Source organism: Pyrus communis, chromosome 1, assembly GCF_963583255.1.
Source record: "Pyrus communis chromosome 1, drPyrComm1.1, whole genome shotgun sequence".
In the NCBI taxonomy this organism is placed as follows: domain Eukaryota; kingdom Viridiplantae; phylum Streptophyta; class Magnoliopsida; order Rosales; family Rosaceae; genus Pyrus; species Pyrus communis.
In genome coordinates this window covers 857,783-878,107 of record NC_084803.1, presented here as the reverse complement: position 1 = coordinate 878,107, position 20,325 = coordinate 857,783, and the positions used below count along the sequence as shown (strand labels likewise).

Below are 20,325 nucleotides of genomic sequence, written 5' to 3'. Positions count from 1 at the left end.
CACAAATGTTGGTATATGAATGCAGTGTTGCACACTGACTCATATCAAGGTGGCGCTGGTTAGGATCTGAATACAAGCAAATGCAGTGTTGTTGAACAAGCAAAGCATGCATCCCAATATATAGGAAATTTAGAGATCCTTTCCTATTAGGTTAATGATTACTCGGGGTGTACACCTATTCCCATAATAATATGAATTTTCAAGATTCTCTCCTAATCAGAATATAATCAGTTGATGCAGGTTTCTTCAAGGCTAAGTAGGTCATTTTCGATAAGGAGGGAGCTTATCGGATTGACTTGTTCTGGCAATACTTTTAGTCTTTAGATGATCTGATCGGACCATGTAAGTTATTAGAACCATAATGATCTGATCTTCTGAGGCAGAAGTCCAGAATTGGAACTAAGCTATCCTTTCCAGAGCTCTGCTAATTCCTTCAAGGTCCAATGGCTCGAAAATTACGGTTCCACATTGGCCGACTAAATTAGACACTCTCCCACAATCAAGACACAATACTAGTGGAAATTATATGTTTAAAAAGCATTTTACATGCTCAAAAAGTACAGTACCCATCTAATAAATACTTTCCGTTTAGTATCATTGATTCCAAGAGAGTTAGTACTCCCCGGCTAAACATTAGAAGAATCAAGGACGGATACGAAGTGCTCAGCGAGAAAAGTAGTGCTTCGAAGACCATAGGTTTGAGTATGGCTGTTTATGCCAAAAGCCTCTTTCTTTGCACGCGTATGTATTCAAGCTTTGCTTATGGATGTTCAGGTATTGATTTATTTATTTTCGTTGAATATTATTTATGTAGTTAAAACCATGCATGATCAAGGGCGCACCTAAATTATGGTCAAATTTCATGATGAGAATGTACTAGTATTATTCAGGAGAAAGGGATCTTCTTCGGATCCCTTCTACCAAGTCATCCCTATCAAACAATTCGGGTCCTTGAATTTTGATTCAACAGCAAAAATTATTATAACTTTTAAAGTGGACCCCTGTTTGCAACCGTTGGATCAAATTTCAAGGATCCATATTAGTTGATAAGGAGGACTTGATAGAAGGGATCCAGAGAGAGAGGAGACCTTTCCTTGTTGAGGTATTGATATAATTGGGAAGAATAACCTAACAAAAGCAGCTATCATTTAACTCCCACCGCGCACTGCACTTATTCTGCAGTACACATTGATACGCTTGCCCCAAAATGAAAAAAATTATTATAATATTTATTTTTATTTGTAAGAAAATTAATGATAACTTCATTGAAGTTGTAAAAGGAAGTACACACTGAATCATCCAGCATGATATTAGGAGAATTCTCGTTTGAAACTACAGAATAATCAATAAATATTGCAAATTAGCTAAACGATGAGAATCATACCTCTCATTGCAACAATGTGAAATTACCATGACTAACTTTCAACCTCATGCAACTTAGAAGCAAATTAAAACTTAACATCTTCAATCAGATATACGATTCTTGTTCTTTTTTGTTAATTGACTGCAGCTGCCAGATATATATACGATCGATGCATCACTCTCCAACCCAAATTTTTTTCATGCAAACCCAAATGACATGGTCGAACTGAAAAGTTCAAAATTAAAAAGGTTAAAATTATAATGGGAAAACTGGTTTTCACTCCATGAATAAATTAAAATTTCGTTTTTTGTCCAAAACAAGTAACCATAGGTTCAGTATTCTGTCTCTAAAACAAGAATATTACAACCACCAAAATAAGCATTAAAAATGACCATTTCCACATTTACCTAACATAGGTATAATAAAAAAGACGAAATAAATTCCATTAACCAACGAAAGACTAAACAAGTAATAAAAATAAAAGGACAACAAAGAAGGATTCAAAGCACGCACCTAAACCCTAGCATATGCTTAGCCAGCATATCCTACGTACTCTGAAAATCAGGTTAATCATATCGAATTATTCTTCAACTACAACAGTCCCTCTCACTTACCGGGCATCTTTTCGGTCCTACGCGTTTATAATATACTTGTGGTTAGCTAGCTCAAATCCTAGTATTTAAAAAGCTTCAGGTTGAGAGTTGAGACAGACCCACAAAGCTAAAGCATAATTAAGAGATTGAAAAACACAAAAAAATGAGGTCAAATAGTTTCATTCTTTCGTTAATTCTCCTCTTATTTCATGTTTCTCTGACCCACGCTGCTGGTGGCAAATGGCAGCTCTTGCAACAAAGCGTTGGCATTTCCGCCATGCACATGCAGCTTCTCCACAACGACCGCGTCATCATGTTCGACCGTACCGACTTCGGCCCCTCTAACCTGTCCTTACCCAACGGAGCATGCGTTAATAACGACTGCACCGCACATTCCGCTGAGTATGATGTCAAAACTAACACTGTCCGCCCTCTCACGGTTTTATCCGACGTTTGGTGCTCTTCAGGGGCTGTAGCTCCCGATGGCCGCTTAATCCAAACTGGGGGAAATGGCGCTGGAGAACGCCGCGTTAGGATTTTCGAGCCCTGCACCGGTTGTGATTGGAAAGAGATTGAGAATGCCTTAAACGCCCGCCGTTGGTACGCTACCGATCATATTTTGCCCAATGGACGACAGATCATCATCGGCGGCAGGGGCCAATTCAACTACGAATTTTATCCAAAGACCAAGTCTTCGAGCAATCTCTACAGCTTGCCGTTCCTTACGCAGACTAATGACGCCGGCGAGGAAAACAATCTTTACCCTTTTGTTTTCCTCAATATGGATGGGAATTTATTTATCTTCGCGAATAATCGAGCTATTCTGTTCAATTATGCAAAGAAACAGGTGGTCCAAACGTATCCGCAAATACCGGGCGGCGACCCAAGGTGTTACCCCAGCACCGGTTCAGCCGTGTTGCTGCCGTTAAAAAACTTGAAGGCTCCGTCTGTTGAGGCTGAGGTTTTGGTTTGCGGTGGAGCTCCAAAAGGGTCTTTTGACAAGGTAAATCAGGGTACTTTTGTGGAAGCTCTAAAGACATGTGCTCGCATCGAAATAAACAACCCGAACCCGCAGTGGGTTGTGGAGACTATGCCTCAAGCTAGAGTCATGGGTGACATGTTATTGCTTCCAGATGGTACTGTTCTACTCATCAACGGTGCATCATCAGGAACTGCAGGTTGGGAAAATGGGCGGAACCCGGTTCTCAACCCAATTGTGTACCGACCTGACAACGCAATTGGATCACGGTTTGAACAACAAAATCCTACCACCATACCGCGGATGTACCATTCCACTGCAATATTGTTACGCGATGGTAGGGTACTAATTGGAGGTAGTAACCCTCATGATAAATACGAGTTCACCAACGTACTTTTCCCTACGGAATTGCGATTAGAGGCCTTTAGTCCAGATTATTTGGACGCTACGTACAATAACTTGCGTCCGACAATCGTTGCACCCAATTCACAAGCTAAGATCAATTACGGAAAGAAACTATCCATTCAGTTTTCGGTGAAAGGAAACCTAGTATCAAAATCAGTGTCAGTGTCGATGGTGGCACCGTCATTTAATACACATTCGTTCTCAATGAATCAGAGGCTGCTAGTTCTTGCGGCGGAGAACATTATAAAGGGAGGGACAACGACCCACGAAGTTCAGGTGACTACGCCGGCTTCCCGTAATCTTGCACCTTCAGGATATTATCTTCTGTATGTGATTCATCAACAAATTCCAAGTGCTGCCATCTGGGTCCAAATTCAGTGATAAAATGAAGGTATATATATATAAGATCTTATGTATACTATGTTTAATATTTCCTCTTCCTTTTTATTTTACTAAAAAAATGATTAATTGTGAGCTGAAAACATTAAAATGTTCATAGACAAAGATCAAACTACAAAAGCCAACCGTTTGATTACTTATGTGTGTCATTTAAAGAATTAGAGTCATAGCAATTTGCAAGTTGTATTGTTCTATTTGATTTTGATCTTTTTACCAAAGATTACAAGTTGTAATTAATCTGATGAATAAAGTTGTATATAATTTCCGTCGAACTTTTTTTTTGGCGCCAGTGCGTTATCTTATGATTCTTATGTACGTTGCAAAGAGTTTATTTTGCAAGTTTTGTGCCCAAGACTATTAATAATGCTTCTTATTTTTTTTCTTTTAAAAATAGGGACAACTATTGGCAAGCTACGATTTTTTTGTTTTAACAAACGATATTATCTACAAAAAAAGAGATGGGGTGAACTAAGTCTCACAATAGCTAGCAATAATGTGGTTCGAATTTGCCTATGGCGAGATTGAACCTAATACATCTCACTTATAAGTAAAGAGAAATATCACTAGATCATAGTATTAAGTGGCTCCAACACGTCTTAAGTTTAATTGTCACATCCCGGCCCGAGGGGAATCACTTCCCGGGCCCGCTCCACCACCGTAGCACGATATTGTCCGCTTTGGGCTTACCATTCCCTCACGGTTTTGTTTTTGGGAACTCACGAGCAACTTCCCAGTAGGTCACCCATCATGGGATTGCTCTAGCCTCCTTCTCGCTTAACTTCGGAGTTCCTACGGAATCCGAAGCCAGTGAGCTCCCAAAAAGCCTCGTGCTAAGTAGGGATGAGAATATACAATTAAGGATCACTTCCCTGGGCGATGTGGGATGTTACATTAATGGTTAAGCAAATCGATCATATCATATTATTCTATCTGATTAATTAAAATACATTATGCATTTATAAATTAAGAAAATCGGTGGTGCTCAGTAGAATCTTCTATATTTTCTTTTTGGTAAAAAGAATCTTCTATATTTTCAATATTTGAGCTATAATATTTCGTACATTAATCTGCATTTAACTACACTTAAGTCGTCAAATTATTAAAATGATTGAGATGTAACGAAATGCAAAAAATCTAAATATAGAGATTAGAAATTCCTCAGTTATACAGTACAAAAACTAGAAAACTTTAGAAATTGTTACGTTACCTACATAATAAGAGATGCGTCTCTTTTTCAAGATCATAACAAATTAAGAAAGCTATCGCTCTAACGCCACTAATTACAGAAATATTTGGAGTGAAAATTTCGACCACAAACTAAATTAGCAGAAGACGATTCAAGGCAGACAAAAAAAAAGGTTAAAAAACTAGATAAAAAGGACAATGTGGCTTTTTAAAATAGTCTATTTCGTGCACGTTTTGTATTGGAGCCTTCAGTTTGAGGTTGGCTGGCCAAGCTTCAGGGGCATTCAATTGAGCACACAGGACCCAGATGGGTATGATTTCTTAGGATATATAACACGACATCTTGTACATAAAAATCTTTGACCAAGTTCTGGTACCAAAAATCATTGCGACCTTCTAAACAAATTTACAGATATATTGATAATATGCACATATTATTAGTTAATTAATCAACTTTTTTTAAGAGAAAGTGGGGAGCAAGAATGAGATGTAGAACAAGATGTTCAAGAAAAGCACGAAATAAAAACTAAAAGTTAAAACCCGAAAAGCATACGTTTAAGGTGTTTTCACTTTTAAATTATTTTCATTAGTTTTCTTTACTTCTTCATCTCTCTGTCAATCACATATTTCTTTCTCACTTCAAGTTTCAAGTAGCTTTTAGCATTTTTACTGTAAAATATGAGATTAAAATCGAGTATTTGCTCTCTTCATCAATCTAGCGACAACAGTCATCGTTGCCGCCGGGACTCCTCTGTCTGTCCCCACACGTTTACATGCAGTGGTTTCTATCTATCCCCACGCTTTATCTTTTCACTCCACCACAACTATACATTTAATTTTTTATGGTCGAAACCACCACAGCTATTTAAAGACACCCACCCCACAACTATTTAAAGATGCCCACCCCAAAGCATTCGACATTACAAATCCCACCCACACTTTTACATTTCACACCAACAGACCAAAACACACGACAAAAGAAAGAATGAACCCAAAAGTAACCCTCTCTCTTTCTTTCCTCTTCTTCTTACTCAACTTTCTCCTCATAATTTCTAAGTCTACCCACGCCGCCACCGGCAAATGGGTGCTCTTGCAGCAAAACATCGGCATTACCGCCATGCACATGCAGCTCCTCTACAACGACCGCGTCGTCATCTACGACCGCACCGACTTTGGCATGTCCAACTTGTCCTTGCCCGACGGTAAATGCCGCGAGGATCCCAACGACACCGCTCTCAAAATTGACTGCACTGCCCACTCCGTTGAGTACGACGTCCCCACCAACTCCTTCCGCCCCCTCATTGTCCAAACCGATGTCTGGTGCTCCTCCGGCTCCATTTCCCCAGACGGGCGCTTGATCCAAACCGGTGGCTTCAACGACGGGGAGCGCAAGGTGAGGATTTACCAGCCATGCACTGGTTGTGACTGGAAGGAGTACGACAACGGCTTGGCCGCCCGCCGCTGGTACGCCACCAACCATATTCTGCCAGATGGGCGGCAGATAATCATCGGCGGCAGGCGACAGTTCAACTATGAGTTTTATCCGAAGAGTGCGTCTTCGAGCAATGTCTACAGTCTGCCATTCCTCGTGCAGACTAATGACGCTAAAATCGAAAATAATCTTTACCCATTTGTTTTCCTCAACGTCGATGGGAATTTATTTATCTTCGCCAATAATCGAGCTATTCTGTTCAATTACGTGAAGAACATCATCGTTAAAACCTACCCGCAAATCCCCGGCGGCGATCCAAGGTCGTACCCGAGCACAGGGTCTGCCGTGTTGCTGCCGTTAAAAAACTTACAAGCTCAGTTAGTTGAGGCGGAGGTTTTGATTTGCGGCGGAGCTCCGAAAGGGTCTTATGAGAAGGCTGTTAAAGGCACTTTTGTGGAAGCTTTAAAAACATGCGGGCGGATCAAAATAACCGACCCGAACCCGCAGTGGGTTGTGGAGACAATGCCTCAAGCTAGAGTCATGGGAGACATGACATTGCTTCCCGACGGCACCGTTTTAATTATCAATGGCGCAGCGCTTGGAACTGCGGGATGGGAATTTGGACGGAACCCGGTTTTAAACCCCGTTCTGTACCAGCCTAACAATGCAGTGGGGACACGGTTCGTGCAGCAAAACCCGACAACAATACCGCGGATGTACCATTCAACCGCAATATTGTTGCGTGACGGTAGAGTGCTCGTTGGGGGCAGTAATCCACATATTTATTACGAGTTTAAGAACGTGCTTTTTCCGACTGAATTGAGATTAGAGGCATTTAATCCTGATTATTTGGACGCTAAGTACGCAAACTTGCGTCCCAAAATTGTTGCACCGAAATCACAAGGTACGATCACTTATGCACAAAAGTTGGCCGTTCGATTTTCGGTGACGGGGACTGTAGCTACAAATTTGGTGTCGGTAACGATGGTGGCGCCATCATTTACGACTCATTCATTCTCCATGAATCAGAGGGTGCTTGTTCTTGCAGCTGAGAGCGTGACAAATGTGGCACTATCGACCTACCAAGCTTTAGTGACGACCCCGGGGTCGGGAAATCTTGCGCCTTCTGGATATTATCTTTTGTATGTGGTTCACCAGAGTATACCGAGTGAGGGCATCTGGGTCCAAATTCTGTGAGAAAATATATGATAGTGTATAGAGATACGTATGAATATTTACTTACAAATAGTGTATTTACATTTTTATTTTCCAGAAATTATCATGATTGGAGTTACAAGAATTAAAATATGTCTCCATCAAATTTTGCCCAGTACCGCTTAAAGTCAATGATTAGGTGAATCATCAACATCATATATTATTTAATTAGATTCAAAATTGATAAAAATACATGAGGCATTGGTAATTAACCAACGTTATATTGGGACATAGTGGTGAATATGTAACAAGAACATATGGATAGTAATATTAGCACATTAATAAATACTCTTAAACACATAAACTACTAATTCCTTATTTGTAAATGTTTGATTTAACATCGCTTTACATTTCATTTTATAATTGGAATCATAGTAATAAACAGAATTTTACATATATAGTTTATAATCTCAACAAAATTCATAGCATTATATTGATTAGTTCGTACAGTTGTTTGTCGGCGTTTTACATCGACAAATACTGATAAATAGAAAACCATGATTAAAAGCAAGTAGCGTCCCATCTAGGAAACTTCTGGGATGAAGAATACATACCTGTTTCTGATCGAAAAGAACGCATATATTATGTACGATATACCCTGCTGGGACAAAGATATTTTGTCTATGTTTCTTTATTTTATTTTTTGGATACAACACGATTCGCCCATACCATTTTATATCATTTTCACTGCAGATAAAAAGCTACAGAGGTTTCATCAAATAACTGGAACCTTTGAGTCGTTTTCCCTGTCAGCTAGCTTCACCAAAATGTCAAATACAAATATAGAAAAGTTGCATTTCGACTTCTTTTTCTTCTTTTTCTTCATAGAAACGATATAGAATCAAACAAAGGAGCAGCTTGTACCCAGCTGAGATATGAGTCTCAACTACGACTGTATATTAACTTTATGTACATATTATTTCCTAAGTACATATATGACTTTGTATTCTACAAGATAAGCATTATCCCCACACATAAGCAAGGCTCCAAAACTATGTATTATTCCTTCAAGTAGGGTTCTTCTGTTCACATGGAAATTAAACCAGCTCTTCATCTTCATATTTGAAACCTCCCACTGCGCACCATCAAGCAAATAAAATGATAAAAACACAATTTTTCTTCCCTGCACAATTCTATTTAACTTGTCATTTGTTTGTTTAATCTACTAAATTTAATGATCGATCAGAAATAATTAAAGAACAGTATGTAAGAGGATTATAAAAATAAAAAATTGTATAATTATCATTTCGCAATCAACAAAAACGCCCAAAACCAAATCTTTTTAATACCAAAAACAAAAAGTCATACGTACGACAACAAAACATGAGGCAACTGGCTTTGCGCGTCAATTTAGCCAAATTGCAGAGGTTGTCTTGGTGTGCATGTTGGGAGATCGACGGTGAACCATGTAAAGAGCCGCTAGTGTACAAAGAAAATTAAGATTAAGAGAGGGATCGAAAATGATTAACCCCACAGTTCACATGTTGCAGAATCAAACATCAGAAAGGATGGAATAAATTCCAGCAGGATGCTCATGTATGCCAGTAGTCAGCTATTATGTCAATTATGCGATGCGTGTCTTTTCCAAGAGCTTAAATAATATTTTGCTATATAGATAATGGAGAGAGGTAAAAGAGACGATGAGAGTGACTACCGTCAATGGCAGACCATGGATGTGTATGGATAGATTGGTAATTAAAAAAATGGTGCAGCAGGATGGAACATGATGATTGTTAATTTCTAAAACAAAAAGTGATATAGTTTTTGTCTCGGGAATAAGAGTCTAGCTGTGCTAGATGCAGAGTAGAATGACAGTTTTTTGGCAAATGGCAGTTAGTACTTAGTAGGTCACGGGTTACGGTGAGAGGCCTCGCAAAATTCATACGCAGGTCACGGGTTTGTGTTCATAAGGGCTAAAAACCACCTTTCCCCTTCACCAACGAAATAACTGATACCTCACCAATAATTCTCCCAAATCCCACGGGACAAATTCAGAGGATTTTCAACCGTTCTTATTTATTTATGGTTGGTTGCTTTCTGAGTTAAGTCACAATGCATAAGTTATAACCTATGAGAGTTGAACTAAATACCTCATAGTTATAAGTGAAGAAAAAGTGATGGTGTCAAGTTTTGAAAAGATCCTTGGGTGTTGAATGCTCTTTTAATTAATTATATTGATGCTAATAAATTTCCTGAGGAGGATTTTCCAATCTCTTCTTTCTTTCGGGATGGTTGGTGGGATGTTAGTAAGCTAAGATCTGCTATTCTCGAAATCTTAGTCCAAAAAATTATTAGTTGGCCTGCTGGGACTATTGGTGCTGGAGAGGACAAACTTATATGGGGATGCACTTCAAATGAAAACTTTCATCGTAAATACTGCCTATAATGTGTTACATGATTGTGAAAGAAGGCCTGTTTTTTATTGGTTTAGGATTTGAACTCTCAAAATCCCCCCTTCCCCCCTGCCCCCTCGGGATTTTTGGCCTACATTACTTTTTCCTTCCTAGACGTCCATTTCAATCGTGCAACTTGCATGAAACCCTGTCTTTTTGTCCTCAACTACGGAGAGAAAGATTTCATTATCGATGGACACATCAAGTTGGAAATCACTCTTTACTGCTTTCATCACAAATTTATTAATTCCGGGCTTCTGGGTATCTTCTTGTAAGTCCTCGAACACCCAAAATGACCACCAATCTGAAAGTGTGCAACTCATCCAATAATTTCTTTCTCCAATCATTAGGCCCTGTTTTTTATTGGTTTAGGATTTGGACTCTCAAAATCCCTCCCACCCCCCCCCCCTCCGCCCCCAAACTTAAATTCTTCCTCTGACTCATTGGTTAAGGTAAGTTACTAATAAGCAAAGAACCAAAAGGAATTTAACTGTGGACTCCTCTTGCAACCTTTGTTCTTGGCCTTTGGAGACCATCACACATATTCTAAGGGAATGTAGCAGAGTTGAATGCATTTGGGATATTCTACGGATTCCTTCTCAATTATGCAATACTTTTAATCTAGACTTGGAAGCCTGGTTAATGGCTAATGTGACGTCCAAGGTAATGTGGTCTAACAAGATAGCATGAAATTGTTTGTTTGTCTTTGCTTGTTGGTATATTTGGAAATGGAGGAACCACCAGGTTTTTGAAGTTTTCCCTCCTTAGTGATCCTAAAAAGGTTATCATTAGAGTTGCCTCTAAATGGATGGATTCGCTTCTAAAAATTGATAAACCACCTCCTCGAATGCATGTTATGTTAAAGTGGGAGCTCCTATTCTTGGTTGGCATAAATGGAATGTGGATGGATCTAGAAAAATGGTTTCGAACAACATCGGTGTTGGAGGAATTCTTCGTGACCACAATGGTGATTGCTTGTGAGGTTTCTCTATTAATCTAGGTCAACGGCAGATTATTGAAGTTGAAGTTTAGGGATTGTATTTCGAACTCTAGCTTGCTATTGAAAAAGACATATCTAAGTTAATCATTGAGATGGACTCTTCCTCTGCTGTTTCATTGTTGAATCAGTCCGTGCAAGATACTTTCCAACCCCTTGCTACCCTTTTGAAGAGTTGCAGGAACTTGATGAGATGGATTAAGCATTGTGAAGCATATTTTCAAGGAAGTGAACAATGTTGCAGATTAGCTAGCAAATGGAGTTACAATTTGGACCTTAGGTTGTATTCTTTTCAGTCTCCTCCCCAATGGCTCATGCAACATCTAACGGACGATCTTGTTAGTGCCCCTATGAACTGCTCTATTATTATTAATGCTAAGTATCAGTTTGTCTGGGGTGTCTTCACCCCTCTTTTCACCAAAAATAAAAAATACAAGTGGAAGGTAATATTTATAGTTAATTCATGATCTGGCATTCGGCCCTCCTAACTCTGGGTTGAGAATTTGGTCCTTCCCGCGAAATGGGCTTGGTATGTGGGCTTTCACGAGCTCCATTAGGCCGATGGACTTTGGAGCTTTAAAATGAGAACAAACTGTTTTTGGTTGAGATATGAGTTTGTGACGTTTGAATTCTTCTAGATATTTTGCTAGAGTTATTTGATTAGGCATAATAGGGTTAGAAATAGAAAATTTTCATGTTTTTGTCAGAAGTAAAATTTTTCATTATGACAGGAGCACAAGTGGTACAACACATGTTTTAATAGAAGTGGTGAGAAATTTTATTTTTTAAGTTATTAACTTTTTAACACACATATTCCACAATTTGTATAATGACACATAATGTACTATTCCATGTAACGATCATACTGAAATATCTTTCCAGAAATACCCCACAAATGATGAAGTCTGAACTCCCTAAATTAAAGATTTTATTATGTCACAATATTTTATTGCGGCGTGACTTATTAAATATTAGCACATCTTTTGATACGTGGCGAGCCTTTATTGACGATGTTTTTATTTTCATTTTTTATTATTGCTTCCGGTGATGCCAATAAAATTAAATATTGATTACATGAGAGAAATTCTCCTCTACCAATTCGGCGTTGTTGCTACCATTGAAGAACTTGCAGCCAGAGAAAGTTGAGGCTCAGGTTTTGGTCTGCGGTGGAGCTCCGAAAGGGTCCATGTGAAGGCGAAAAATGGGACATTTCCGGAAGCTTTAAGGACGTACGGACGGATCAAAATAACCGACTCGGATCCGCAGTTGAACGTGGAGACTATGCCTCAAGCTAGGATTACGGGTGACACGGTGTTGCTTCCAAATGGGGGTGTTTTGATCATCAATGGTGGAGCTGCAGGGACCGCAGATGGGAATGTGGGTCAACCCGGTTTTGAACCCCGTGGTTTACGGCCCCGATGGTGCACCTGGGACACGGTTTCGCATACAAAATCCAACCACCATTCCTCTTGTTGGAGGCAGTTCACCCTACTTGTTTGGAGGACCAATACACAAATAAACGTTCCAAAATCATCATTCCCCGTTCTCACGCTACGCATTAGCATACACAAAAATTAGCTACTCAAATTTCTGTGACCAGAACACTCGCAAAATATTTGGTGTCGGTTACGATGGTGGCGCCGCCATTCTGTATATATTCATTCTCGATGAATCTAAGGTTGTTGGTACTCAGCTCCGAGAATGTTACACCCATTGGGAGCTCGATGTTTCAAGTTCAAGTGACGATACAGAGTTCAAGTTATCTTGCACCTTCTGGTTATTGTCTTTTATTTGTGGTGCATCAGCAAAATCCAAGTGATCAGGGAATTTGGGCACAAATCGTTGAAAAATTACATAGCAATCATAGCCTAAGTTAAAAAAATTGTGTCAGTGAAAGGTTTGGGAATTCTCTATACGAGTATTAGAAGAATCATGTATTTCTAACCAAAATGTGTGAAAAAATTAAAATTTCCGACCAAAATGTAATCAATCACTGTTATATTCAAAAATTAATTACCAAAAGGTTCACATATCGATGCTTAAAACCAGAAAAAATCCAATTTTATTGCATAAAGTTGATGGAGTTCATGTAAATTAACAGAAACTCTGATGACAATTCTCAATACATATATATTTACATATACATCATTAGTCTCAAACCTAAGGAAGCCATGTATGTTAAGTAGTTTCTTTTACCCACTAAGAGACCTTATGTTCAGATGGTGATAGGGTCAAGAATGCTGCACGTATTTTCCGTGAGCAGATAACTTTTGCACTTATAGAAGCAATGGATTATGGCAGCCAACTTTCATCTATTGTGGAGGGTTGGTTATTTTCCCGTTGCTTCAAATCCCAATCGTGTAGAGGTGGTTGTGATTAGTGCTTCCCTTCTAATGCAGGATGAAAGTATACCCTTCAATTATAGGATGTAGACCTTTCCACGTACCCAAACTCTTATTAATTTGTATTACCAACATATTATTTTTTTATCTTTAAAGAGTTGAATCCGCATAGGATTCTTACAAAAGTACCAAATTGTCTAGGAAAATAATACGAATATGTTTAAGCACGTTCGCCGCGAATCCGCCTAGCGAGCTGAATGTCCTTCGGCATTATGGTAACTCTCTTGGCATGAATGGCGCAAAGGTTGGTGTCCTCAAACAGACCAACCAAATAGGCTTCTGTAGCTTCCTGGAGCGAGAATTGCATGGCTCTGGAACCTGAGGTCTGTCTTGCAGTCCTGCGCAAGTTCACGAACAAGGTGTTGGAATGGCAGCTTGCGGATCAAAAAGCTCAGTGCTCTTCCGGTACTTTCGAATTTCACTGCAAAGTATCATAAACATTGAATTAGGGCACGATTTAGGTGACCAAATTCAAGAACGCACGTACCAAAATTCAAGACCAGAGTTCAGATAATGAGATTCAAAGAACACGATACATACAATAAACTTCAAGAACAGGATTTATAGGATTTGAACTGAATTGAGTTGAAAACATACCGAAGAGCAACGGTTCCAGGGCGGTAGCGGTGAGGCTTCTTGATTCCTCCGGTTCTGGGTGATGATTTGATTGCAGCCTATACAAAATTAAAACAATCAGCAACTTAGATCCTATTAACTGATTGTTTCTCGGGAAAAATCATTCGCAACTATCAGTTTAAATTTTCTAGACATTAGAAACCCTAATGAAACGCACCTTGGTGGCGAGTTGCTTCCTCGGAGCCTTACCACCGGTGGATTTGCAAGCTGTTCGTACGAGCCATTTCTTCACAAATGAATCACAAAAAACGCAAAAAAATCTGAAATAAGAGAGACGAAGAACCGATCAGAACCCAGAGATTACGAACATGAAGAAACTATTTCAAACTCGAACCTTTCGAAAGGGGAGGAACTAGGGTTTTGATCTTCACACTTTGTCAGGTAATTGAGAAGTTGAGAATGAGATGCATGGAGGGAATGAAAGAGCGGTTATTTATGGTGGGAGTGGCGGTTGATACGTTGGTTGCAAGTTTTCGACGACAACTAGGATTCGGAGGGGAATATTAACTTTTAGGAATGGAGAGGGATCCTCTCTCCGGATTCCTTTCACTGAATCCTTCCAATCTCAAAATTTGGAACATTAAAATTTGATAAAACAGCTACAAATAAAAAAAATTTAAAAAATATAATAATTTTAATCGTTAGATCAAATTTTAAGGATTTAATTTAAGAATCGGACGGATTTAATGGAATGAATCCAAAGAGGGAGCGGATCCCTTTGCCTTTGTCTCTGGTTGACTAATTTGCTGACTGGTGGATTGCCAGGTGGACGGGTTGTGTTTCTTTATAATTATTTTTTGCAGTATAATTATTATTTTTGGGAAGAGCCGAGTTGTGTTTCTGATGTGAGAATAATTGTGAACGAGTCGTGAGTAGGAAAAACTCGGCCGAGTTGTATGGGAATATAAACGACATCGTTCCATACACATTTAAATCTTCTCGACCCAATTTTCTTCCTCCGAAAAATTGAAAGCTTTGGTGGTTCGATGGAGGCTAGCAAGAAGAAGGGCTACGCGTGGGCAGTTTCAGCCGGACTCTGTGCTGCTTCCGCCGCCGTTTCGGCGAAGCTATCAGTTCTCAGGTGCCTTTCCAATCTTCAATTTCACGAATTTAAGACCGTTGGCTTTACCCTATAATCTCTTGATTTGATATATATATATATATATATATATATATATATATATATATATTGTCATATCTTGATTTGATAATTGAGGTGAATACTTATTGGGAACTAGGGTTTTGACCTTCACACTTTGTCAGGTAATTGAGAAGTTGGGAATGAGATGCATGGAGGGAATGAAAGAGCGGTTATTTATAGAGGGAGTGGCAGTCGATACGTGGGTTGCAAGTTTTAACGACATTCGGAGGGGAACGTTAAATTTTTAGGAATGGAAAGATTCCTTCCATTAAATCTATCCAATCTTGAAATGAAATTTGGATTATTAAAATTTAATTCAACAGCTCAAACAGAGGATTTTTTTTTTAAATTATAATAATTTTAATTGTTTGATCAAATTTTAAAATTTCGGATTTAAGAATCGGATGAATTTGATGAAATGGATCTAGAGAGGGAGAGGATCCGTTTTCCTTTGGAGAGGATCCGTTTCCTTTAGGAAATCCTAATCCTCGTGCTTTGTCTCTGATTGGCTAATTTGCTGACTGGTGGATTGCCAGGTGGACGAGTTGTGTTTCCTTATTATTTGGGAAGAGCCGAGTTGTGTTTCTATTGTGAGAGTAATTGCGAACGAGTCGTGAGTAGGGAAAACTCGGCCGAGTTGTATGGAAACGAAAACGACATCGTTCCGTACACGGTTAAATCTTCTCGACCTAATTTTCTTCCTCCGAAAAATTGAAAGCTTTGGTGGTTCGATGGAGGCTAGCAAGAAGAAGGGCTACGCGTGGGCAGCTTCAGCCGGACTCTGTGCCGCTTCCGCCGCCGTTTCGGCGAAGCTCATCGGTCCTCAGGTGCCTTTCCAATCTTCAATTTCACGAATTTAAGACCGTTGGATTTACATCTCAAAAGCCCTATAATCTCTTGATTTGATATATATATATATATATATATTTTTTTTTTTGTCAAATTTTGATTTGATAATTGAGGTGAATACTTATTGGGGATTTTCACAGATTGTAAAGTACGGTTTCGTGGTATTATTCATCGTGGCAATGTGGGGTTGTTTTGTGCAAAGCTTAAAAGGTATCTCGGCTCTGCAAGCCACAGCGACGAACTTTGCTACCAACTTCCTCATTTCTGGTCTGGCTGGATACTTTTGGTTTCAAGAACCCTTATCCGAGAAGGTAAATTCATAGTTTTTTGTTCCACTTTGTGTTGATTGAATGCAATTTTATTAATTTATTTCGTGATTAAAATGCTCAAATTTATTAACTCTGCCAAGTTTCTTGCGTAATGTGTTCGTTGTATACAAATGTGTGAGGCGAATGATTGGATGACACTGTTGTCATATACGACATTGTTTACTTATTTGAAACGAGGAAAGTCATTGCTTGGGTAAGGGAAAAAAAGAATGAGTACGGGATCAATTAGTCCACCGTAGTTGATATGATTCATGGTTCTCAAGTATTAGATTATGGACTTGCACATTTTTGTTTTATTTTGTATGGATTAGCAAAGAAAGGGGAAGTCGATAATTTGAATAATTCTAAATTTCTAAAACCCGTGTTTAGTTAACATTGGGACGAATCAAGATGGTTCTGATACTCGTACCACGGGAGTAAACACGCGACCTAGGATTAAGTGCTTAGGGCAGAAAAGTGGTGAGAAATGTTGGACCTTCATTAGGAGGCCTCTAACTATGTGCTCACAGATCATATCATTCAGAAATTGGTTTCGATAAATAAGAGGCTGAAACAAGTATTCGTTTTTCACACAAACGGTGATGGATGGATGGAGGAGTTGTCCATGAAATATTCTCTCTTTGGCTCAGACTCTTTATAGCTCTACAAATGCAACTGCTTGGGCGCAGTTTCTTTATGCGTGCATATAATTGTTCATTGTGATAACATTGAGAAAATGTGTCTTTACCTTGCTTGGCTTTTGTTATTTGCGTAACGAGAGTGCTTGTTTGACAGTGGTTTGCAGGCGCCCTGCTCATTGTAGTTGCTGCACTCATACTTAGTAAGTTAAGTATTTTGATGAAGGCTCGTACTGACTGACTTTTCTGCATTTCACATTACCCGTCTGGTTGAAATATCAGATAACTTGAGATTTTGTGAGGATGGACATGTAACTAAACAGTTAAAATATTTGAGTTTTGTTTGTGTAATTTTTTGCTTATTGTCGTTCTTCCGACCGCAAAACTTGCCCTGCTCAAATTAATTGGTATAATGCAGATTTGTTATTGGAGGCATTTAAGGTGCGTTTGTTGCACCGGATTATCTTGGACTGGACTAGCTTCAGGGATTAAGTTGGACTGGCTTGGACTAGACTAAGCTGGACTAATTTAGTGAAGCGTTTGATACAGTATCGAATTAGAAATAGGATAATAAAAATAATAAAAATAATTCTTTTTTTTCTTTTTCTATTTCTTTTTCTTGCCTGAAACCTCTCTTCCCTCTCCTTTTTTTCTATCCAAACTCCATAGATTCCAATCACTGCTTTTCCTTCATTTCAATTGGTAAATCTCTGTGTCCAAATTCCACTACTTGCAACCACTTCTTTCTTCTCTATTTGAATTGATAAAGCTTCCAAAACACAAACAATCAGAAACTCAATTTCAATCGAAATCGCAATTGCAATTTGTTCCTTGTATACCCAATGACACTGATTCGAGCAGGACAAGGAAAGAGAGGGAGAGGATGTGATGTGGGTTGGGTTGTGCAGATTGGCTTGGCATCTAGCAGGACGAGGAGAGAGAGAGGGAGAGGATGTGATCTGGGTTCGGGGCGAGGAGAGAGGGAAAGGACGCAAGCATTGGTGAGAGAACGAGAGCAAAGACAGGACGCAAGAGCGGGGAAAGGGAGAGACAGAGAGATGAGGAACGGCGAATGAGACAACGTTGTGAGGAATGAGTTCTTAGCAATCCCATGGTTCAATGCTAGACTAATTTGGACGACCTAACGAGGCCCGGAGTTCACATGAGTCCGGAATAGTCACATTTAAGTTAGTCCCCAAGCATACCAAATAGAACAATAATCTTAGCCAGTCCAATCTCACTTAAGAAGGTGAAACAAACACACCCTTATAGTTTATGAAAGTTTCTTCATATATTTTTCATATTATAAGTTCTTTGTATATATTTCTGTTTACATATTATAATTCATTTATGTATTTTTTTTAATAATAGAGAAACATCAAGTTACAATGAGTTCGAGCAACAAATCATATTCAAATTACGACATTCAGTTCCGGATTATCAGGAGCATTTTGCAACATCTGTAAACAACAAATGTTAAGAAAACTCTAAAGATAAGTCATTGTCAATAATAAAACTGATAACTAATACTACAATCAACGTTGGATAACCATTGCTAAACCTCTTCGTGCAAAGTGTTGCATAAACTTTTGCATTCCAGCATGTGGAATGCAACTTACCTATGCTTGATGTAGCCCAAAATTTTAATATTCTCCATTATCTCCACTCAACTAATATTGAGTTCTACTACTTCACTTAAACGTTGGAGAATGCTCACTAATAGAAAATAAACACATAATCAACACTTATCATTCAATTAACAACCACGTTATTTGGTTTACAGAATTTATTGTAAACATTTGGTCTTCCTAGTATTACCCATTTATATACGTTAGGCACAGTTTTCTTCCCTTACAAAATTCAAATAACATGATCGCCTTCTTCATTCATTTCTTGTTTGGATTGTTTGGATGACTGCTGTACTAATCATCCTAACTTCAACCATATGGGTCATAGTCGGAAAGAATAAATGAAAATTAAATTTGATATAAGATAAAAATATTTGTAAGTTCTGGAGGAAAGCTAAAGTAGTTATTTGAAGAATATTTGATAGAGATGTATATGTTGAGTCTCATCGAATCCATTTCAATTTCCCTTCTACCTTTGAGCATTTCTTCCTCAACTCTAATGCACTGCCGTCTAACTTGAAATTCACCTCTGGCGTGTGGGTATCGAAACGCAAAACGAATCTGCAACGCCCTGCAATTGTTGGGAAACAAAATATGTAAGGTACCAAACTGCCATGCTTACACATGACATGGATCATGAAGAAGATGTGTACGTACCTGCAAATCGAGCCGGTCGAAATTAAAATAGTCCTTCATGGAGTGTGAATTATATGCTATTAGATACGATTCATACGCTTCTTTTGCTGATTTGCGCAGGTGGTAGTTGTCCCCAACCGTCTTCTCCTGCATATCAATCAAACCAATACATAAAATTAAGGTTCCTTAATTCGGAATTTAAAAATAGATAACAATATCTGAACTACATTAACAAACAGGAAATTACCAGTTGAGCCTGCACTTTTCTATTCACCTTAAATACCCGAGATCGAAGGAAGATATTGGCGGCCTGAAAACACAATGAAATAAGGAATTCAAAGCGATGATAAAAGTTATTGACAAGACAATATTCCATGCTTCTAATCTGGGAAGCATGGCAATCGTACCTCCAAAAAGCGTATAATTCGCATCTCTTCAAGAATGAGGAAAAGGAATTCCTTTCCTACTTCGCATTCCCCTCGAGCTCTTCGAACAACCCCGCTTAGGTATTCCTGCAAGCAGATATCCGATGAAACAACTGGATACGAAAATTAGTTGAAATGTGCTAGTAAAGAAGGAATTAGACACCATGAGGTCATCTGGAGGATCAAACTGCAAAATCCAGTCCTACAAAGAAAAGGAGAAAAGAAGCATAAGTTAACACAAGCATTCGCTTAGTGTTACCAAAGAAAAGTTTTTGTAAGAACGTTGCCATTGTCATCTACAATATCATCGAACAACAACAAAACTAATGAGAAACCAAAAAATTCATGAACGTAGCCGTGAATTGCATGAAGAAAAAGAAAATACCAGTGCAGGAATATCCAGTCCACAAGCAGCAACATTAGTACAAAGTAAGAACCCCTTCTCTGCTTTGCAGAAGTCAAAAAAAGTAGTTGTCCTCTCCTGCTGCGTTTGCTTTTCATGGACACCAAAGCAATTCGCATTAAGGGATCGAAGAAGGTCAGAGTGGAATTTGACTGAGTCACAAGAACTGAAGAAGACTATCCCTTTCGTATACTGGTGCTTCCCCATAAAAGAATATAGGAGAGCTATTCTTTGCGAACTAGCCACATTACAATAGTCTACTGTGACCTATATATATCTTGTCAGTGTCAGATTCAAA

The 20,325-nt window shown here is 38.8% G+C and overlaps 4 protein-coding genes across 4 annotated transcripts; 3 read left to right on the top strand and 1 right to left on the bottom strand.

The window, feature by feature from the left end:
* Nucleotides 1–1,994: 1,994 nt before the first annotated feature.
* LOC137730093 (aldehyde oxidase GLOX1-like) lies at nucleotides 1,995–3,721 on the top strand. The gene has a single exon (XM_068469160.1). It carries the CDS (start codon nucleotides 2,120–2,122, stop codon nucleotides 3,719–3,721), a length of 1,602 nt encoding a protein of 533 aa, XP_068325261.1. The 5' UTR covers nucleotides 1,995–2,119.
* A 2,005-nt stretch (nucleotides 3,722–5,726) lies between these two features.
* Nucleotides 5,727–7,646, top strand: LOC137717090 (aldehyde oxidase GLOX1-like). Its single transcript, XM_068456402.1, has one exon. It carries the CDS (start codon nucleotides 5,910–5,912, stop codon nucleotides 7,551–7,553), a length of 1,644 nt encoding a protein of 547 aa, XP_068312503.1. The 5' UTR covers nucleotides 5,727–5,909; the 3' UTR covers nucleotides 7,554–7,646.
* An 8,158-nt stretch (nucleotides 7,647–15,804) lies between these two features.
* Nucleotides 15,805–17,302, top strand: LOC137741025 (uncharacterized). The gene is made up of 3 exons (XM_068480836.1): nucleotides 15,805–15,967; nucleotides 16,130–16,300; nucleotides 17,093–17,302. Exons 1-3 carry the CDS (start codon nucleotides 15,872–15,874, stop codon nucleotides 17,174–17,176), a joined length of 351 nt encoding a protein of 116 aa, XP_068336937.1. The 5' UTR covers nucleotides 15,805–15,871; the 3' UTR covers nucleotides 17,177–17,302.
* A 131-nt stretch (nucleotides 17,303–17,433) lies between these two features.
* Nucleotides 17,434–20,269, bottom strand: LOC137741014 (DEAD-box ATP-dependent RNA helicase 27-like). The gene is made up of 6 exons (XM_068480826.1): nucleotides 20,010–20,269; nucleotides 19,788–19,826; nucleotides 19,607–19,711; nucleotides 19,447–19,509; nucleotides 19,221–19,346; nucleotides 17,434–19,134 (listed from the first exon to the last, which is right to left on the bottom strand). Exons 1-6 carry the CDS (start codon nucleotides 20,232–20,234, stop codon nucleotides 19,087–19,089), a joined length of 606 nt encoding a protein of 201 aa, XP_068336927.1. The 5' UTR covers nucleotides 20,235–20,269; the 3' UTR covers nucleotides 17,434–19,086.
* Nucleotides 20,270–20,325: the final 56 nt, after the last annotated feature.

Coding starts and splice junctions, on each gene's coding strand:
- LOC137730093 (XM_068469160.1), top strand. CDS start 2,120: ATGAGGTCAAATAGTTTCATTCTTTCGTTAATTCTCCTCTTATTTCAT.
- LOC137717090 (XM_068456402.1), top strand. CDS start 5,910: ATGAACCCAAAAGTAACCCTCTCTCTTTCTTTCCTCTTCTTCTTACTC.
- LOC137741025 (XM_068480836.1), top strand. CDS start 15,872: ATGGAGGCTAGCAAGAAGAAGGGCTACGCGTGGGCAGCTTCAGCCGGA. Junction 15,968..16,129: donor CGAAGCTCATCGGTCCTCAG/GTGCCTTTCCAA, acceptor GGATTTTCACAG/ATTGTAAAGTACGGTTTCGT. Junction 16,301..17,092: donor AAGAACCCTTATCCGAGAAG/GTAAATTCATAG, acceptor CTTGTTTGACAG/TGGTTTGCAGGCGCCCTGCT.
- LOC137741014 (XM_068480826.1), bottom strand. CDS start 20,234: ATGGGGAAGCACCAGTATACGAAAGGGATAGTCTTCTTCAGTTCTTGT. Junction 19,712..19,787: donor ATCCTCCAGATGACCTCATG/GTGTCTAATTCC, acceptor ATCTGCTTGCAG/GAATACCTAAGCGGGGTTGT. Junction 19,510..19,606: donor GAATTATACGCTTTTTGGAG/GTACGATTGCCA, acceptor TTGTGTTTTCAG/GCCGCCAATATCTTCCTTCG.